The 19,171-nt window shown below is 40.0% G+C and overlaps 1 protein-coding gene across 1 annotated transcript; it reads right to left on the bottom strand.

The window, feature by feature from the left end:
- Positions 1-2,013: 2,013 nt before the first annotated feature.
- LOC117745331 (aromatic-L-amino-acid decarboxylase-like) lies at positions 2,014-18,783 on the bottom strand. The gene is made up of 14 exons (XM_034553585.1): positions 18,706-18,783; positions 16,489-16,696; positions 15,338-15,451; positions 15,130-15,249; positions 12,929-13,063; positions 12,186-12,329; positions 11,576-11,642; positions 11,166-11,260; positions 9,650-9,717; positions 7,218-7,294; positions 5,398-5,417; positions 5,172-5,270; positions 3,335-3,436; positions 2,014-2,449 (listed from the first exon to the last, which is right to left on the bottom strand). Exons 2-14 carry the CDS (start codon positions 16,687-16,689, stop codon positions 2,252-2,254), a joined length of 1,440 nt encoding a protein of 479 aa, XP_034409476.1. The 5' UTR covers positions 16,690-16,696; positions 18,706-18,783; the 3' UTR covers positions 2,014-2,251.
- Between the last annotated feature and the right edge of the window lie 388 nt (positions 18,784-19,171).

The raw sequence follows: 19,171 nt of genomic DNA on the forward strand, positions 1-19,171 counted from the left end.
TGTCTCCTTATGAATTAACCGATTTTAATTTAAAAAACTGTTACATTGTGGAGGGTATCGTCACAATGCGCCGGTGATCCATTACTATGAACCGTAATTAGATGTGCTCCTTGTGAGGCTTATCGTCCAGTCCAAGGCCTTCTTCCAGGGGGCGTTTTTTTTTTTTTAAAGAGAACAATGTTAACCCAAATGGGATTTAAGAGTTCAATGATTTGGTAAAGTCTCCATGGGTCGAAAAGTGTTAAGCAAGAGGTCATTATATGAATGCAAATTGAATGCATTGTCTATCTAATGATGACCTTTGTTTACAAATAAGATCCAGTCCTGCATTGTCTTTGGTATGCAAGGAAAAACCAGATACCAACATGTCTTGTTAGGATATATAGACTAGAAATGTGTGGCCTGCTAAGATATAAAACCTTGACACGTGTATGTTTGTGTGAAAATGGACCCCGCAAGTTGTAAATGCTAGAAATGGAGCCCCACAAAGTAAAAAAAAACACAAGAAAGAAAGTTTATTTAGTGATATTTAGGATATAGATTTTTTTAATATGTTTTTTACAGAGGTGTAGAACCACTGGAAAGGGTGGGCCCCACAAATCGTTAAAATAAGTTCAGGCCCCACAAAGGAGGAAAACGAGTGTGTGTGTGTGTGTGTGTGTCTATTCCTGTAATTTTGATTTGAGTACACTGCAGGGAAGGGCTCAGCTGGATTTTCACTACTCTTTCAGTAATATACTGGGAACATAACCTGTCTAACGTGTCATGGCCTCTGTTTGAGCCATCGTTGTGTCCAGATAGAGATATTTCATATCATCAGTGGTTTGGTTTTGTTAAGACCACGGCACCCATCTTTTGTCGTGACACTGATATATTGTAAATCTTTAATGAGGTTTGAAAAAGAGAGATCCAAACACTATGCAGACTACAGTAGACTTTATTCAAATAAACCCTCACCACTGCATGCAACTCACAGCCAAGCCAACGAGAAAACACCTTAACCAGTAACAGGGTCACACTTTGAAACATTCTCATGAATTAACAACACGGTTTGGTGACGTCTAACCATACATTTACATATTTCCTGATGGACATATAGTAGTGGATGTGGACAACTAGGAGGAGACTAGTCTTCTTTTAACTACATTTATTAATCATGTGAATCTGTCTTAAAGTTGAGGCTTCGAAGTAAACAAGTTGTAGATGAGAGACTGATGTAGGAGGTGTGAAGGATCCTAGATTCCTTGTACACACAATGTTGTACTGGAATGATTTTATGTGCAGTCAGACGATATCAAATATATCTCTGAACACAATAATTATACACTATAGGGTGATTATGTTAACACTGTGTCGCTAATAAATTCCTTGTATAACAGATTGGGAATAAGCTTAATAGATAAACACACTCTTTACCGCAAAGTAGCACCATTTCATTCTCATGTAATGGAATTACAGTGAAAGAGCGAATGTCTTGGACAGTTTTGGGAAATACTGGTCCTCTTTGCTTAAAACACTATGAATTCTGTATAAAAATATGATGCCTGCCATTATATATTAACCACCACTAATTTAGCTCATGACATCTATATTAATAATAAATGAATGCACAATGGGTTTGCCTTATTCCTAGGAGCAATGTTTGGATTCTCGAACTTTAGACTCTATGAAGCCCTGTTGCACACCCACCCAGAGAACACCCATAAATTCATTCACACACGCAATGTGCACTAAATTCACCCAAAACCAACCCATGTTTTGTTTTTCCACCGAGAGAACAATACCCACAAATTCATTGAAACACACAATGTGCAATAAATTCACCCCAAACCAACTCATGTTTTTGTTTTTTTTCCCGTAGAAGACACAGAAGCGGCGTAGACAGAAATGATAGGTCCGCAGCAGGATGATTGCATTACAATGAGGAGGATAACATAATCATTAAATCTTGAGCGATAAAAGCAAAGTCAAGGGAGGGAGAAGTTGCAGATCGAAAAAAAAGCTAATATCCGGAACCTGCATTCTTTTCTTTTCATATACGTTTTGTAACAAGATATTTTCACACGCATTGACCCAACAAGATAATGACCACTGTTTACTATAACATGGCTGCGGACAGAAAGATACCTTGCTGCTGCTTGTTCATTCCCTTTATGACATTTGACATTTACAACATGGAACTCTGAGTTGGTGTCCTCACATCGGTCCTACTTTTTGCATTAGGGTGGACAGCCCCTTTCCAGCCTTTTGGTCAATGATTCTCTTGCAACAGCTCACAGGACAGCTGCGTGATGTGCCTCCATGCATGTTGGATGTGTCTCGAGTCGGTGCTGCGTGCGCAGATGGCGAAGCGCAGGACAAAGACGCCGGAGAGCTGGCAAGGCACCAGGTGGATCTCTCTGCTATTGGTGATCCTTTTTAGCAGGAGCTGGTTCAAATCATTGGAGCCCTGAGAGGAGAAAGATAAAAGGTTACAAAAATAAAGCTCACATTGTTTAGATTCAACAGACAGGATTGCTATTGGTCATAGTGCATTGTGTAGTGTTTCCTAACTGGAATTTCTATAGTCACTGAGAACTGTGTTGTTACCCCTGTTTTTTAAATGACTCGCACTATAACATTTTCTTCTCATACATCACATTACATGCAAAAATACAAGTGAACCTCTCTCGTCGCTTCATAGCTCACCTGTAATTGAGTTGCAGATGAATGTTTAGCCATTTGAAGGGTAGGTCATATGTGTAAGAAATACTGGGCCAGTACAATAGATACATATTTGGTGTCATTTTATCCATCCATCCATTTTCAAAACCACTTATCCTCATTAGGGTCGCGGGGGCGCTGGAGCCTATCCCAGCTGACATAGGGCGAAGGCAGGGGACACCCTGGACAGGCTGCCAGTCCATCGAGGGCACATGTAGGGACATACAACCATTCACTCTCACATTCACACCTATGGGCAATTTAGAGATCAATTAACCTGCAGCATGTCTTGGGACTGTGGGAGGAAGCCGGAGAGCCCGGAGAGAACCCACGCTGCCACGGGGAGAACATGCAAACTCCACACAGAAGGACCGCTCCGACAGGGAATTGAACCCACGGATCTCTTGCTGTGAGGCGACAGTGCTAGCCACTACACCACCGTGCAGCCCATTTTATGACAAACATTATTAAAATGAACTATAGACCTCAGCTTTACTATGCCAATGTAAACTATAATTTACCAAAAAGTACAAGGGAATAATTTTGTACAATTCTGCTGCTGCAGTTGAACCTTGCATGTCAGATCTGTGTGTGCATTATATCGCAGTTCTTTAATGTTGGATGATTGTACCTTGAGTCTGAAGCAAACCAGTCCCATGACGACCTCGGCACAGATCTCAAACCTCTTGTCCGCTCGCACGAGACTCTCAAATTCTTTGGCCAGGGCCACTTGCTGCAAAGAGAAGACATAAATAATGTACTATGACTCATACGCCGTTTGTAAAATGTATTGTGTATGTAGATGAAAGTACACTTGAACTGCTCCTAACGCCCACATGTTTTATTTAGTTTAGAGATTAAAACGTATAATTTCTATGATTCTCACTAGGTGGCAGTGCTGTATCATTACATGGCACAGCGCTGTAAGCCAAAGAGATCAGAGGACATTTTCAACTGATTCAGTCTGTACCTCTCTGACTGTATCCCCCGTCTATGAATTAAATGTAACCATCTGTAACTGTTGATAGTAAAACGCATTAGATTAATGGAGCATATTAGGGATAGTAATACACATCGTGGTAGAAAGCACTGCCTAGAAGTCTACGTCCAAAATCAAGACTCGGCAACATGAAATAGTCTGAATCAAAATCTGTTCCCAGGAAATGTAAGTACACTCTTTTTAATTTTCAAATGACAATGTGCGATCAAACAAACTCCGACAAACACATTTATCCGCTTATGATCAAATGGCCCATCTGGACATTGAAGGCATAGTGAAACACTAAACGTGCATCACTACATCTGATCACTATTATATGGTGATCAGATGTATCTCATGGGAGGATAAATCATTAGAGTTTAGAAGAAAAAAAAGTCCTGAAAAAGACTAAACTCACAATTGGTCACATATACTGTATTTCCATTTGAACATAATGTCAGACCACAAACTGTTCTATCTCATCTAGAGGACCATATGGCTGCTGGGATAACTGTTGCTTCATTACAAATGGAGTAAACACAAAACAGGCTTATTTGATTGACAGAGCAGACTGGAGGGAGGAAGGGGAATATGAGATAGGCACGCAGGGAAGGATGGACATTAGAGGAGAAATGTTGGAAAATGTTTCTATAAAAAGAAGACGCAGACCAGACATGTGACTGACCGGATATGCTGATGGAGGCAGAGATGAGGGCAGTGGCCAGACCTTAGTGCTAAGAAGGATTAGGTGGGTTGAGGCGTGGAAGGGAGGGGAGGACGGAGATGGCATTTACCATAAAGACCAGGCATATGTGATAGTCAGAACAGTTTTCCATTTCGTTTGGGAGTGATTATGAAGGAATGAGACTGCTAACCACTGTGAGCATTGCGCTAATCTTTCAGTCAATGATAACCAAAGGAGGATTTCGATTAAGATACTAACCCTCCAGGAATACCACATTTATATTTATTACTTAAATAATAATTATCAATTTTCCCCCAAACAGTAAACAAAACACTTCACTCTTCTCTGGCCACCCATCAGCACAGAATGAAGCACTATACTGCTTTGTCTTGGGATGTGCCATTTAAACCATTGCATACAAACAGCCCTTTATATCATTAAGCACTGGTTAGAGAAACATAAATACTATCGTGAATCAACACTACATATACGCTGAGACACTACTTAAATTTGAACCAAAAATGTAAAGGGCGAGTGTGAAGCATTTTAGGGATCTATTAAAATAAATTCTCCACGGCCTGACTTTGGTTGCTCTAGTGTTTTTACTATTATTATTATTATTAGGTTGGCTTCTGAACGAGGCGAACAGTGTTACAATGGTTTTGCACTCGGGAGGGGAGATATGAACAAAGGGGTAGTCAGCGGGTTGCAACCGGCAACCACACCGCCAGATGCCACCAAATCGTTACATACTGTCCCATTAAGGGAAAAGATACATGGTGGATCATTCAGTTGGACTCCTACCTTGCGTATATAAGCCTGCAGGCCTTGGATTCCATAGGAACGGAAGACAAACCACATCTTTAGTGAGCGAAATCTTCTTCCGAGTGGAATCTGCCAATGCTACAGGATGGAGGAGGAAGCGAGTAAGAGAGTGGTTATAGTTTTAAGCTTGGCAAATTTGAAGCCAACTGTGATTATTTGATTACTAGCTAATTGTATAAACTAAATTAATATTGATTCATCTTACCCTATAATCTGTGATAATCCCTGTTGAAAGAAGAAACAGTTCAGGAATCAGTAAAAACAAATGTCTCATCACAAAGGAGTAATGAAGATTGTGAATGGTGCATCATCAAACTATGCTAGGGTCAGTCTGCATTCTCGTCATTAGATTATCATACTGAAAGCAGATAGTAAAGCAACGGAAGAGAACCTGCACAGATGAAGGCGAATCACCAACGCTCTGACATTGAACATTTGCTTCATAACATTATCTATTGTAAAGCTATTTTGTATTTGGGATTGTCTTTTACTGTCCAAGTGGGCTGTCATTACGCCCACTCACTATACAGTTAGTTGCTCACTGATCACAGCACTGTCAGACCACACAGACCACTGACTGCAGATATCTCATCTCTACAGAATGTGTGTGTTAGCTGGTGCGAATAAGCACCAATTAGATTGAATAGTCCAGATTGTGTCAGCAAAAGGCTTTTATAAGGTGCCTCAGTGTGGTGGGAGGTATAGCTGTATGTCTGCTTGTCTGTCAGACAAATTATAGTGCAGCTCTGGACCCAGCTGCAGGCTAGGAGCATATACACCAGAACACACAGTTTTAGCAGATGTGGATACATATACACACACACACAGAATCATATTTTGTGATTTCTAGATCTTGATGATGACTTTCGTGATGTTAATGGGGCGTGTCAGTACATAATTTGCCCCAGCTGCCCGATCTGCTCTGCGTATGTGCAGGAAGGCCCGCCCCTACTCTGCCTCTGATTGACGACAGGCTGCTAAACACTATGATACTAACGGGCACTTCCAACTAGAGCAGAGCGCAGCAATGGCAGCTCACGTTTTTATTATGAAACAAATGTCTGATAGACAAATCTAAAAAAAATTCTTTAACTTTTAGTAAAAACCTAGAGGCTAGCGGTGAGAGGAGAGCCAGGGCTCAAAGAGCATGCTGAAGGCTATGAAGGACAGCAGACAGCCGCACCCTGCATACCCCCACCCTCCCACTGGTTCTCCAACACACTCTGCGGGCCCTTGCTTGGATCTGAGTCGCCCATATCCCAAGGCCCTGTGAGGCTGACTGGCTGGCTGGCTAGCTATCGACCCCCGCAGACTTTAGCTTCCCGAAAACGTTGGGGCAACCGTAATTCAGACTAGGTAGTCTTCCTTATACGGGGGTCACTCCTCCTAGTTTGAACCACCGGTCAGTATCGTGGCTAGGCTAATATTAGCATTCAGTAGCCAAACAGAGGCAGAGTAGGGGTAGGTCTTCCGGCAAGGCATACTGTTTAGGCGGGCCCTCACGCGTACAGAACAGCTCACAAATACATTAAATTAGCTTAACTACAGGTAGAAAATAATTACAGAACTGGCTCACAAAAGACACACTGTTTATACACACACATACAATTTTCACTAGCTCCAAACCTTGTTGACAGAATGCATTCCCTATACCCAAGTCGAAACACTCAGAAATCTCCTCAAGCTCTAAAACTCGCATCGGTCCTCACAAACATAGATGCACCAGAGCACTCTCACACACATACCTGTCTAGTTGTCACACATTTATATTGATGCCTGTGTTTATCTGGTTTAGGCTACACTACACTGCATTTTATGACCTTGGTGACTGCTTCAGTCGTTCTTGTTGAATCGGATATGTGTGTATTTTGGGTTAGATGGGTACACTAACCACCTTCCTCACGATGTGAACAGTAAACAAGTTCACAACTGTTCATTTTTGCCACTATGTTATGCAATAGACCCCAGATTTATCCGACCTGATCTGTGATCATGAATTCAAATACTTAAGTGAAATGACTCAACCTGACTCCTGGTTTTCGTGTTTCAGGTAGAGTGGGTCCACATTGAAGGCTCCAATGATGTCCTCTCTCTTCTTCACCCTGTTGATTAGATTTGACTCAACTTCAAACTCATTGCAAAGAGCACAGATACTAAGACAATAAAACTAATAGTTAATAGGGGTTGAAAAAAATCTTTACATCATATATTACTTAACCATTTAAAATACCAGATATAAAACCTTTAGATATAAAACATTTTCCTTCCACACAACATTTTTCCTTGAGGTTTGAAACCCATCTGTCTCCTTTTGCAGAGCATTTGTTCAATGCTGACAAAATGGGCATCGGGGAGGCGTAGCTCTATTTCTACTGTAAAAATGTAATGTAGATTGACATCAGATTTGAATGGACTACTCTTTGTTACTTCATGGGACCATCAGAGCCTCATGGTAAATTGTTAAATATTAAATGACAAAATATTTTAAATATCATAAAATTCCATACCATGCATAATTCATTAATAAGTGTGGCAATATGGACCTTGTGAACAGAAAGTTGCTTTAACTGTGTCCATGACCAATGAAGGGACCTTAGCAAAATATGTTCATAGAGTATAGCTTAAACATTCCATTCCTTATCCATAGCTTATCCTATTTAGGGTATTTGGAGCCGATCTCAGCTGACATTGGGTACACCCTGGACAGGTCACCAGTTTATTGCAGGGCACATATAAAGAGACAGACAGCCATTTACACACACACACACTGGGCAATGTTCTCCAGTTTGGAGGGAGAACCCACTGCCACTGAGAGAACTTGCAAACTCAATACAGAAAGGACCTCATGGGATCGGGGATCGAACCCTGGCCCCTCTTGCTGTGAGGAGACAGTGCCAGCCACGACAACACCGTGCAGTCCTAGCGTAAATGTGTGCTGAGCAAACTGAACAAAACCTAGAGCTACCAGAACACACACTGTTGTACCTCACCACAACTTAAGCGGACATTCTGCTTTGTGAGTTTAATTTAGTTTTTGGAAAGATTGTATTTTTTCTATCGCGACAACTTTGTGATGATTGCCTGCCGCTTGTTTTTGATTATGAATGAAGTGGGTTCAACAAGCCATTGGAGTCTAGACAGGGATTATGCAGTTGTGGGTTGTATTCATTCAATCGCACAATACAGCAGCGGTCGTTGCAGACATACCTGGCAGAGATCTGAATGCTACTGAGTGCACCTTTCAAGCTACTGATACATTTAAGTTAAGCAGCATCACAATTAAGATTGGAGCTAAATTCAACTACTTTAGACAGTTGTACTATACTGGATTGTAAAACAGTCTGTATTTCAATTAAAAAATAATTAATGAATTACTGCACAGCTGTCAAATACATGTGGTGTAAGTGCAAAATATATGAAGACCATCAAACTAGTTCAACTTCAAAGTGTTTGCCTTCAATTATATATATATGAGAACATCCAGTTTGTTCAGCTTAGGCTGTACTGGTTGTCTCCCATGACTGGACTGGCCTGCAAACTGGCTTCCGGGGAAAATAAATAGCTGTGTGCCCCTAACTGTACTTCGGGTAATATAATGTAAAGATTGACATTTACAAATTTGCCTAATTTCAGAGCGTTATTCATCCTCCTTCCGACAAGCTATCATGACATGGTTGGTAGCGATGGTTTCCTTAGGGCTTCTTTAGGTTTTATAGTTTAGTATGATACCAATACTTTCACGCAAGCTCCAAAACTGAGCCTGCTACAGCCTCTGAAAGACAGTAAAGTTGGCTAAAGAAGCCAGTTGTCCGGAAGGAGTGGAAGAGGATAATAATTTAGGACCAACCTTAAAAAGTTATCATGTCATGTAATAATGTGCTTTAATCATGCATTATAGCACAAACAATCTGACATAAAATGGTCAGACATGGTGATTAGGCCCCGCCTGAGTGTGTGAAGAGGGGAACACTGCCATGCAAATCAGGTCTATGTTACATATAACATATACCAACTAATCATAAGGGGTGTTACTTACTCCATAATTACAGCAAACATGCCATGGACATAAACCTGCAGGTAATACAAGTTTAACCTCATCTGACCAGAATATCTTTACTGTGTTCCCTTTATCTGTCTCCTCCTTTATCTGCCGTCCTGTTGACATGCTATTGTTTCTCCAGTGTGTGAAAAGCTTCTCTAAATACTTTAATGACTTGTGAAGAACAAAAACCACACCAAACATTTCTAATAGCAATCTCCACTACCAGTTTGCTTGAGAAACAGGTAAACAAATGTGATACATCTTCATGATTTAGACACACTTAATTATTTTCATATTTCATGTATTAAATGTTCAAACATTCCCTGCTTACTCATCACGCTTTAATGAAAGATTGGGCACTGAAACTTACACGACCAGTTTGGTCTCACACAGTATATTAAAATGCATAACTTACCACATTGTAGAGCAGTCAAAGTTGACTAAAAGCCATTTGTGTGGGTTGAAGTTGAAAGAGTCTGCAAACTTTAAAAGAAACAATAATGAAGTGGCATTGTTTGATGATTCTCTGGAATAAAAAAGATATGATATAACAAAAATGAAAACAAAATATCAGTAGCTTTCAGTCAAGTCTGCATATTCTGCTGTATATGTTTTAGCAAGATGTAAGAAGTTGCCAAGAAGAAATAGAAATGGAATAATTGTTCATGAAAGTGCTAATATTTTCTAATGTTTCAGCACAGCTTGAACAATGTGTTTTGGCCAACACACACTCAATAATACATCTTAATTTTCCATTACTGATGCAGAGACAACCTTTTCACCAACAGCATTATCTGGACTAAAGCAGACACGATTTATTTGAAATGCAAAAGAGGAACATCCAGCCAACAGCTCACAGAGCACAAGAAAAATAACCCTTTCCTGGCCGAGGTTTAATCAAAGGGAGAAAAACCTTTCCTTATCAGTTCTCATCCGTTTGTTGGCTATCTCTTGTAATATCCGTTTCTCTACCTCCACAAATGCAATAACACAGCGTAAAGAGACAATGTGAGACAGACTCCTGGCTGACAGTTGCCATGCTGACTGATTTAAGGGGGCTGGTTGCCTGCTCGCCCATCACCCATAACCTAGCAACCAGCCCTTCAGCAGGGCCGCACTGACGTCCTAAAAGCCTGGGTTCCTCCTTCATGTCCTAGTCCGACATTGTTTTACGTGTGAATGCTTCAAAATTATATACTATAACTGGATTGTATGATTATACTAACTGTATCTCCACGTGGATGGTAAATTTAATAATCCACTCTCCACTTTCTTCAAGAATGATCAAATTCCCATTGCGTTAAAAGATACTACAAATTGTAAAATGGCAAGATTTTGAGAGCAAAATGAGTCACTGTTCGTATACAATACCTAACTTTAGTTGAAACAACAGTTGGTTCTTTTACAATTAAGTCTGTTTTCTCTGTCTCCCCACCAACAGTGTGTGTCTAATAAGCAGGGATGTATATATAAAGGTCTAACGCTGCCTCAGGAAATTACTCCTTATCTCTGCGTCTCTGCACAGCTCAGGGAGCAACAGCTGCCTCGGCAGCATCAAAAGGCAGATTGATGCTCCCACACTAATGCCACTTGTTTGGCCTATTACTCGTTCCTGTATGTTTCCTCCTTGACATTAACATTATGCTATTTTAAAACAGAAATAAAACAGCTGGATATAATCAGTATGCAGTTAGTGTTTTCTTTCATAGATGCTATGAGATATATCTCACAACCAAATAAACAGAAATAGGTTGGCTTGTCATTCAGCAGCATCTTGCATCAATGCAGGTGGACGCACACTTATTGACTGCACTTAAACCTTCCGACACATATTCTGATGATCAAGGTTAAAATTCAACCATGTCAAAACTCCGTTGTGTAAAAGTGTTCATGCACTGTGTGAACATGAATGCGTGCATGTTTTTAAACACCTCAATGCCATTCAACAAAGGCCGGAATTCAGGACAGATGAATGCACTCCCTGCATATGCTGCATCAATGTGCATCCACACATGTTCCTTATTACCTGGAACACACACAAAACAGAGGGGTTATTAACATCCGTAAAATGATTACTTCTGGCAATAACAGCACTGATTTCTACAAACATATATTCATAACACATCAATCTAGTAATTGAAGTTATCTGATTTTAGGTAGGTATTATTCAGGATCATTACATAAACCATGACACCCTTAGGATTTGGATGTTCCTTCTAAATACCCTAGCCTCAAATCAAAGTGTGTGTTGTAAAGCTAATACAGCTAATAGGGCATGACAATGCTTTTCCTCTTGTAAAACAAAAACAAAAAGTGTATTCTGATGCAAATGTTAACTCACAGATTGGCCCCAGTTCGGTAATATTGTCAAAAGCACAGGATGCCGTGGTACCAAGGGTCGCACAGAACTGAAAGACACCAACATACAAATCATCAACACCCTAAAGTGCTGGGTTACCCGTGCCATGTTCTTTCTTTCTCAATGTCACAGATTGGATCTTAACAAGGTTGAAAAAACAATAAAATACAAATTCACAGTTATTGCAGCTACTGTAACAAATGGTTTTCGTACAAACACAGATACAATTAGTTTATTCAAAAGGTAGATCCGGTCGTCACTTATGATACACACAGATGATTCCAATCTGCTGGACCATTGTAGCCTCCTGAATATATTATTCACAGGAATTATTGTCCTAAACCAGATACTTTAGGTTCAACACAAACAATGTTATCCTTCAGCAGAAGCCTTAGGGTGTGCACAGCAGCATCACACATATTGTATCATTGTATTTGACTGAGCAGGTGTGTAAGTGTATAGCAACAGAAAGTAATGACTGATGAAAGTAAAAAATGTATCATATCTAATGATGGAGTTGATTTTTGTGTCTGTCTTTGTGCAATAGCTTTGTGATAGTCGGCTGCATGGATGCAGATTTGTGTCTTCTTACGTAGAAAGGGATGAGTCCAGCTGCTTTGTCCTCCTCCAGCATCTTCTTAAGCATGCTTCCTCTGACAGCATAGGTGCTATCTGTGGGAACCATCCTCATGGTCACGTCTCCAATAAGAGAAGCACGCTCCACTGAGGAATGAGCCTTCGGAAAGATATGCAACATTTGTGAAAAATGCAATGTAAGCAAGTTGTTTGATCACAGGGTTCAATCGCCTCCTGCGGTTGGTAAGAACATAAACCTTAACAGCTTATTTCTCATTCATGGTTAATGAATGATTTTATATGGTTATATTGTGGAGATAAGCCTGCACCTTCTCAACTTTAGAGCGTCAATGCTATAGCCCTAATCATCTACAATATAATACTAAGCAGAAAGAAATACACACAAGACACAAGGCATGTGCACCCGGAGATTAGATTTGAATGGTGTTCTTCAGTAGAAACACCATCAACTGTTCTCCCTATAAAAGGTCTGTGTGGCCCTCAGGCGACTTCCTAACCCAATCACATAGTCAGCCTGGTATTAAACCTGACCAGAGCTAGCTACTGCCTGAATGACTCACAAAATCACTGAATAACTATGTCACTGTTACTGAACCTTGTTGACTGAGACAATATCTGAGGAAGTATTAAAAACGCATGAGTCAAGTCAAAAATGTGGATCGAATTAGAATGAGACTTAGCTTAGCCTTTGCATTAACCATGGCAAAAGTGAGATTGTAAATATTTCTTTGTGCTTACTTGCTCAGAGGTGTACGCCACCAGTTTGGATCGGATTTCACCTTCTGATAATTCGGAGTTGGCGGCTCGAATCCTTCTGAGTGTTTTACAGCGGGCAGCGAGCAAGGCCATCAGGGTTGCCTCACTGGCTGTTCCCTGTTGGAGAATGAGAGGGAATTTGTAAAGCACTGCCTCTCCACTGTTTAAACCAGACTTAAACGTTTCCTGTATTTACATAATCCTACTTTTGGTCTAATTTGATACAGAGTACGGGTTGTTGCATCTTATTAATGTACCGTTGCATTGGGAGCAGCTGAGTGGATCTAGATATATATCTGAGAAGGAATGGAAGAAGAAAAGTATTGCAAAGTAACAAAGTATTGTGAAAGAACGCACAATTGTTTACATGAGAATGCAAAAGATATTGCAAGGGAACGCAAAATATCTTCCGATGACCCTCATGGGGCTCAATAGGATTGCTTGTGCATAATGTATACATATGAGTGTTGTTTCCATTTTTTAAACAAACATTCTGCCGTGACAAAGATCCAAGTAGGATTGATGGAATAATATGTAGGCTTCTCCTTTTTCGTTACTGATGCTGTTCTGATGGCCCAGTGATGGCCCAGTATAATTAATCCTCTTCAATTCCCATTGATGCATACAATTACACCAAAGCATTTTGCAAACACACTTAGCTGATATCCTCTCTGATGGGAAGTTGTAACACCTCCACATCCTCATTAGAGAAGAAATCTGAGTCATCACCTGCAACCAGCAGTGAGAATTGTTTGAGGCAACATAATGAAGTGAATCGTGCCTTCTGGGGTATCTTGGGGCATTACGATATAAAAAAGTCAATAAAATGTTTAAATCATTCAATCAGCATGCACAAATCAATCAACAAACCAGCAGGCTAATATGGATATGTCATTTGTGTCAGAAAGAGCAAATGCAGAGTAACATTAAGCAGATTCTTAAGAGGTTAGGGACCAAACAAAATGGATCCATGAATCAAAGTGTCCATCCAATTGGTATGATTAACATGGCTTTAGCTGCTCAAAGGAACTGAACCGAATACAAGGACAGTTTGAAAACCAAACCTCAAGCTTCTAAACGTACCCAAGTGTACTTCCTGTCCTTCTCCTGCTTACTGATAGACTCTGAACCTGGTAGCCTTTATTTAAAGCCCACCAGCTCGTGTTGATCCCCCTCCCCCCACCAATAAACTTTGGAAACCTGTTGCAAATGTTCCTAGCTGAAAAGAAACTGCAATTGCTCTTATGGACAAGAGGTGATGATCCACTGCCCAAGATGATGCATGCATTCAAACTACAGACGTGTGCCTTCATCATTTTAATGCAGAAGCAACTGTAGAACGATTACACAAAGTTGTTCTGATGTTTTAGTCAATTAAACCCTGCAAGCTTTTGTTATTTGTAGTTCATTTTAATAATAGGGAAACTTGTCTTTTTTTGTCATCTTAGTCTCAGTGACTCAGTGACTCAGTGGGTAAAAAGGGAAATCTAAGGTCACCAGAAGGGTCTTTTTGAAAACATCCCATTTCCCCTTTGTATTGGTATAAGGTTTATAATAATAGTCTTGCAATGTGCTGTCACAACACTCATTAGCCCTGCTGCAGTGAGAAGAGTCCTATTCGTTGCCATAGTGAGCTGTAAGCTGCACTTAAAAAGGAGCGTGGCAAGACAGAACAAAAGCACAATGAGCCAGATGAGCGTGCACGCAGACACACACACACACACACACAAACCCGCCCTCACACTCAGGTGGTCACAATAAAAGAGGCATGAAAAGATCTGTCATCAGAGTGCACTCTCATGCACACATATATTGATAGCCTCCTCTGCTGCTGCTACTGTGTTTCAGTCAATGGAACACTAAACTAGTGCTTGGCTTTTTGCCACACAATACAATCCCAGCACCGACATCTGCCTGTGGATGACATATTGAAAAGGCAATTTCCTGCCAATTTTCAGCTGGTGTGAATCAGGGAGAGAAAAAGACGACAAATCAATTGTACACAAATTGCTGATGAATATGTTTTCAGGGAGACCTCAGTTGTGAGTCATGGTTCCTGTAAGCCTATAAAATGTCATCCTTTGACTTAACACATGTTGAAAACCACAGAAGAGTATGAATGTTAGAAGGGTTAGTTTTACTCCTTTGGCTGCCAGAAAACCTTTCACACAAAATAAACGTACCTGGATGACACCTCCTCCGCGGCCATGAGTCCCGGCTATGAAATGGTCCGGCAGCTTTAGCATCTTCCCCAGCCAATCTAACATCACTGTCTCCAACTCTGTACAGGCTGGGCTGGCAGCCTGAAAACACATGCACACATATAAATATGAACTACATATATAATAAAATACAGTGTTGTATACAAAGACACAGCAAAGTGTTTGTTACCCAGGTGAATCCAATACAGCCAAGGCCTCCACATAGCATGTCAGCCAACATGGCAGGGTAAGAGTTAGAAGCTGGAAAGTAGGCATAAAAGTATGGACTGTTCCAGTGGGTGATCTGGAAAAAAGATTAAACATGTAAATAATTAATTAGAGAAGACCAATCTTATAGTTCGTCATTGGGAGCAAGTGCTTGTCAAAATAACTATTGTTATATATTACAGTTTTAGATAGTGAACAATGGTCCTCACTCTCGGTAGACCGGATACCACAGTAGGTGCTTTCACGGACTTTGAACCACAAATAAATCCCTATGTAAAATGCTAAAAGTAAAAGCTGTTTGTTTTTTATTGCAATAGAAACCTGTATGCGCAGCCTTCCGAGTAAATTATTAATAACTTACAACAACATTGCGTGCAATAATCTTCCACATTATCTTCCCCTCTGTCGCTCTCTCTCTAACACACTCATGGCACTTGATTCCATTGTATCTTTCCTTGTCTCAAAATAATTGTGCTACTATAATTAATTAAGTTGTTGACTAACCAGTGAACCACCATGTTGCCAGAAATACTTGACCGCCTTTGTATTAGTTCCTCTAATTGTGTTGATGGACATGAGGGTAGTATATAAAATATAGGTTATGCAGCATTGGGAACAGATGAATAGGTTTACAGTATAACTGTCCTATCAAAAGGTGTAGTAAAGCTTAGTAGTAAAGTTTTATATAAAAAAATAAAATAATAATCTAATGATTCTATTTCCTTTCATCTAAGATATGCGATGAAATGTATTCAAATCAACTGCTGCTGGGTTAAAAAGCTACTTGCATCATGGGATTTGGAAACATCTTTGCTTTATTAGTGTTATAGTAAATTACTTAAGTGAGTTGAACACATGGACATATTGCCTTAATAGTAATGCCACTATTTTTTGATAAGGGAATACAGTTAATCAGCTAGTGGTAATCAGATTACTTGAATACATTTCTAAATCTATTGTCATGATTCCACAATAGGAAAGCTATGTTTTCTACACCAGTATTACTTTCGAATTGCTGACTAATCTGAATTACACTGCAGAAAAACACATGCGAATCCGTCCCACTACAATGCCAATGTGTGCATCCACAAATCAACAAAAGTATAACCTTACCCCTGGCATTATGACCCTCTCCACATCTTTGATAATGTCATCATAATTATCAGGCTCCAGTGGGGCCTCAGTGGGGATCAAGGAACGAAGATACCCCGGTTCCACGTCTGAGCTGACCGGACGCTCCTCGATGTTCTCCAGGTAGTCGGCCACATAGTCCACCATCTCCCTCCCTCTGCGCCGAAACTCTGCTGCATCCATCGTGCCACTGGAATACAGCACAGAAGCATTTATTTCTCACCTTGGTGGTGGTGTATAACTCTCAAAAATATCTAATGACAGGTGTTAAATGTTGATAATAATTTTCCAGGACTAGATTAGAAGGTACAACAATAAAGCCCAAGTATTGAACCATTGATGGGTGAAGGCATTTAAATACACTCAACACGCATCAACAAGTCTCCAACCATAAAAAATCACACACCTGACAAATTAAGCACAACATTGTGTTGAATAACGTTATTTACTCTCTGTCTATATGCGTCCCCACCTACACCTAAACATACATTTAACCCTTCTGTTACCTTGGATGTCAATTTGACCAACATTTTACACACATTTGTTTTGGTTGTTTTTCGATGATATTGAGGCCAATATAACATTTTATGATCTTCAAAAAGCTTTAGGACCCTAACCTAACATAACCATAGTAGTGTGAGAACCACTGATAGTTCACATGACGTGGGGGAGGGGAAAATATGGTTCCCGTGAAGATATTGATTGGACCATGAAAGTGATACAGAGGAGAACGTGTCTGAGACTGATTGTGAGGCATCCTCCTGTGATGACAATGAGACCACCAGCAAACACATTACCTTCCAAAAATGGAAAGCTATTACGGTCCGTCCCCCCACTTGAACAACAGGGTAGACTTAGTCCCGCTAATGTCATCAAAATGGTTCCAGGCCCCACCAGAGACGCTGTCAGCCATGTCCGAGACATGAAATCAGCATTTGAGCTCTTCATAACACCATCAATCGAAAATAACATACTTAGAGAGGAGGCGTATGGGGACAGTTGGAAAGACTTGGATATGACCCTTCTCTTGAATATATTGCTTTATGGCATTCAGCTTGTTGCGCACAGACCGACAAAAATGCCCAAAAAACGATATCAGCAATCATCACCGGGTTAGTCAAGATAATCCGTAGACCCTGTTGTGAGCAGTTTAATGTACCAAAACTAGGCAATTTAGACTAAATCTATTTGGATGAGGAAAAATATGAAGTTTTGATCCTTTAATAAGAGCCAAGGGATCTTGGGCAAGTTAATTGGGTTGATATCATTCCCATTTTGTATTGATTTATAGGTAATAAGGGCTAGTGAAATATTGGTTTTGAAAGTGGCAATCAATTTCAATGGAAAACCACATATTTGTTGCAATCCCATTAAAACCATACATTATCAACAAGTTCAAACAAAGAAAAAAAAGTGTACTAAAAGCAGTTGAAAGGTCGCTATGTTCAAGACAGTAAAACTAGATAAACTATACTGTCTCGTATGATCCAATTCCACTATGAGGAGACATTTAAAATGGTTGGTTACTCATTAATAAAGTATTGATCAGTTATTCCCATAAATATGTCTTTTTAAAAGATAATGTATAATATAATGTTTTCAGAAAAGCAGCACGGACACACACACAGCCATGGTCCTTGACACGGTTTGTATAAGCTTGCACATGTATGTAAGAACCCTGGACCCTCTTAACATATTAAGCTAGTCTGATCATAGCTTAGTTTCCTTTCATTTTATGGACTGACATGAACAGAAAAGCTTGGCCAGAAAAAGCATTTTTACATCTAAAACAATCTATTCGTACAGATTGTTATAAACGCATTCTCTCACAATACAATCTGCCAAAGGACAATTTCATAAACCTGATTAAAAGCCTCATTAAGGTGTCTTAATAACTTAATGAATAAGGGAAGGATGCAGTACCATTTATCTGCTATGCATTGAAACTCGTGCTGCAACAATTCATCATTAACAACAAGCTTTAAACATATCCCTTTACAATACACTGACATGATGGTTATATACATTTCACATGGGCATAGCCCCTTGTTCTGTGACAGCACCTTCTCATTTATTCAACAAGTGTTTAACCCTGCATGTCTCTTTCCCTTGCTGAGAAGCAGAGCCCTTATCCTTAGCCTGATCTCAAATAGGATTAGACATGTTTGCATGTGTGTGCGTGTGTGTGCGCATACTTACATTTCAAAGTGAGAGCTTCAGACTGTGGATCTTTTCCGCTTGTTTAGCGTCCACAAATGGACAAATAGACAGGCACGTGGTGAGTGTGTTTGTGTGTATAAGCTGGACAAGAGACATTTTCTCCTTTTATCTTGCCACTAGCCACCCCCACCTCAACAACCCGACGAGACTAGCCAATGGGAGTGAGGCTCATGGTCAATACTAGAATTGATTGACTCACAAGTAGTTTCTGAAGCTGTGCTTCTACACTTACACACACACACACACCTGGCTACACTAGGAAAAGATACATGAATAATAATCAAAGAGAAACATATTATTTGTTATATCACTAAATATTGTGTATACTGAAATGTGCTGGTGATGCTAATGCTAATAACTCACTTCTCATTTGTAAAAAACAATATACACAGTATTTCTGTATTAGCTCCATGAAGTCTGGATGACTAACACCATCAATAAAATG

Source organism: Cyclopterus lumpus, chromosome 16 (genome assembly GCF_009769545.1).
Source record: "Cyclopterus lumpus isolate fCycLum1 chromosome 16, fCycLum1.pri, whole genome shotgun sequence".
In the NCBI taxonomy this organism is placed as follows: Eukaryota; Metazoa; Chordata; class Actinopteri; order Perciformes; family Cyclopteridae; genus Cyclopterus; species Cyclopterus lumpus.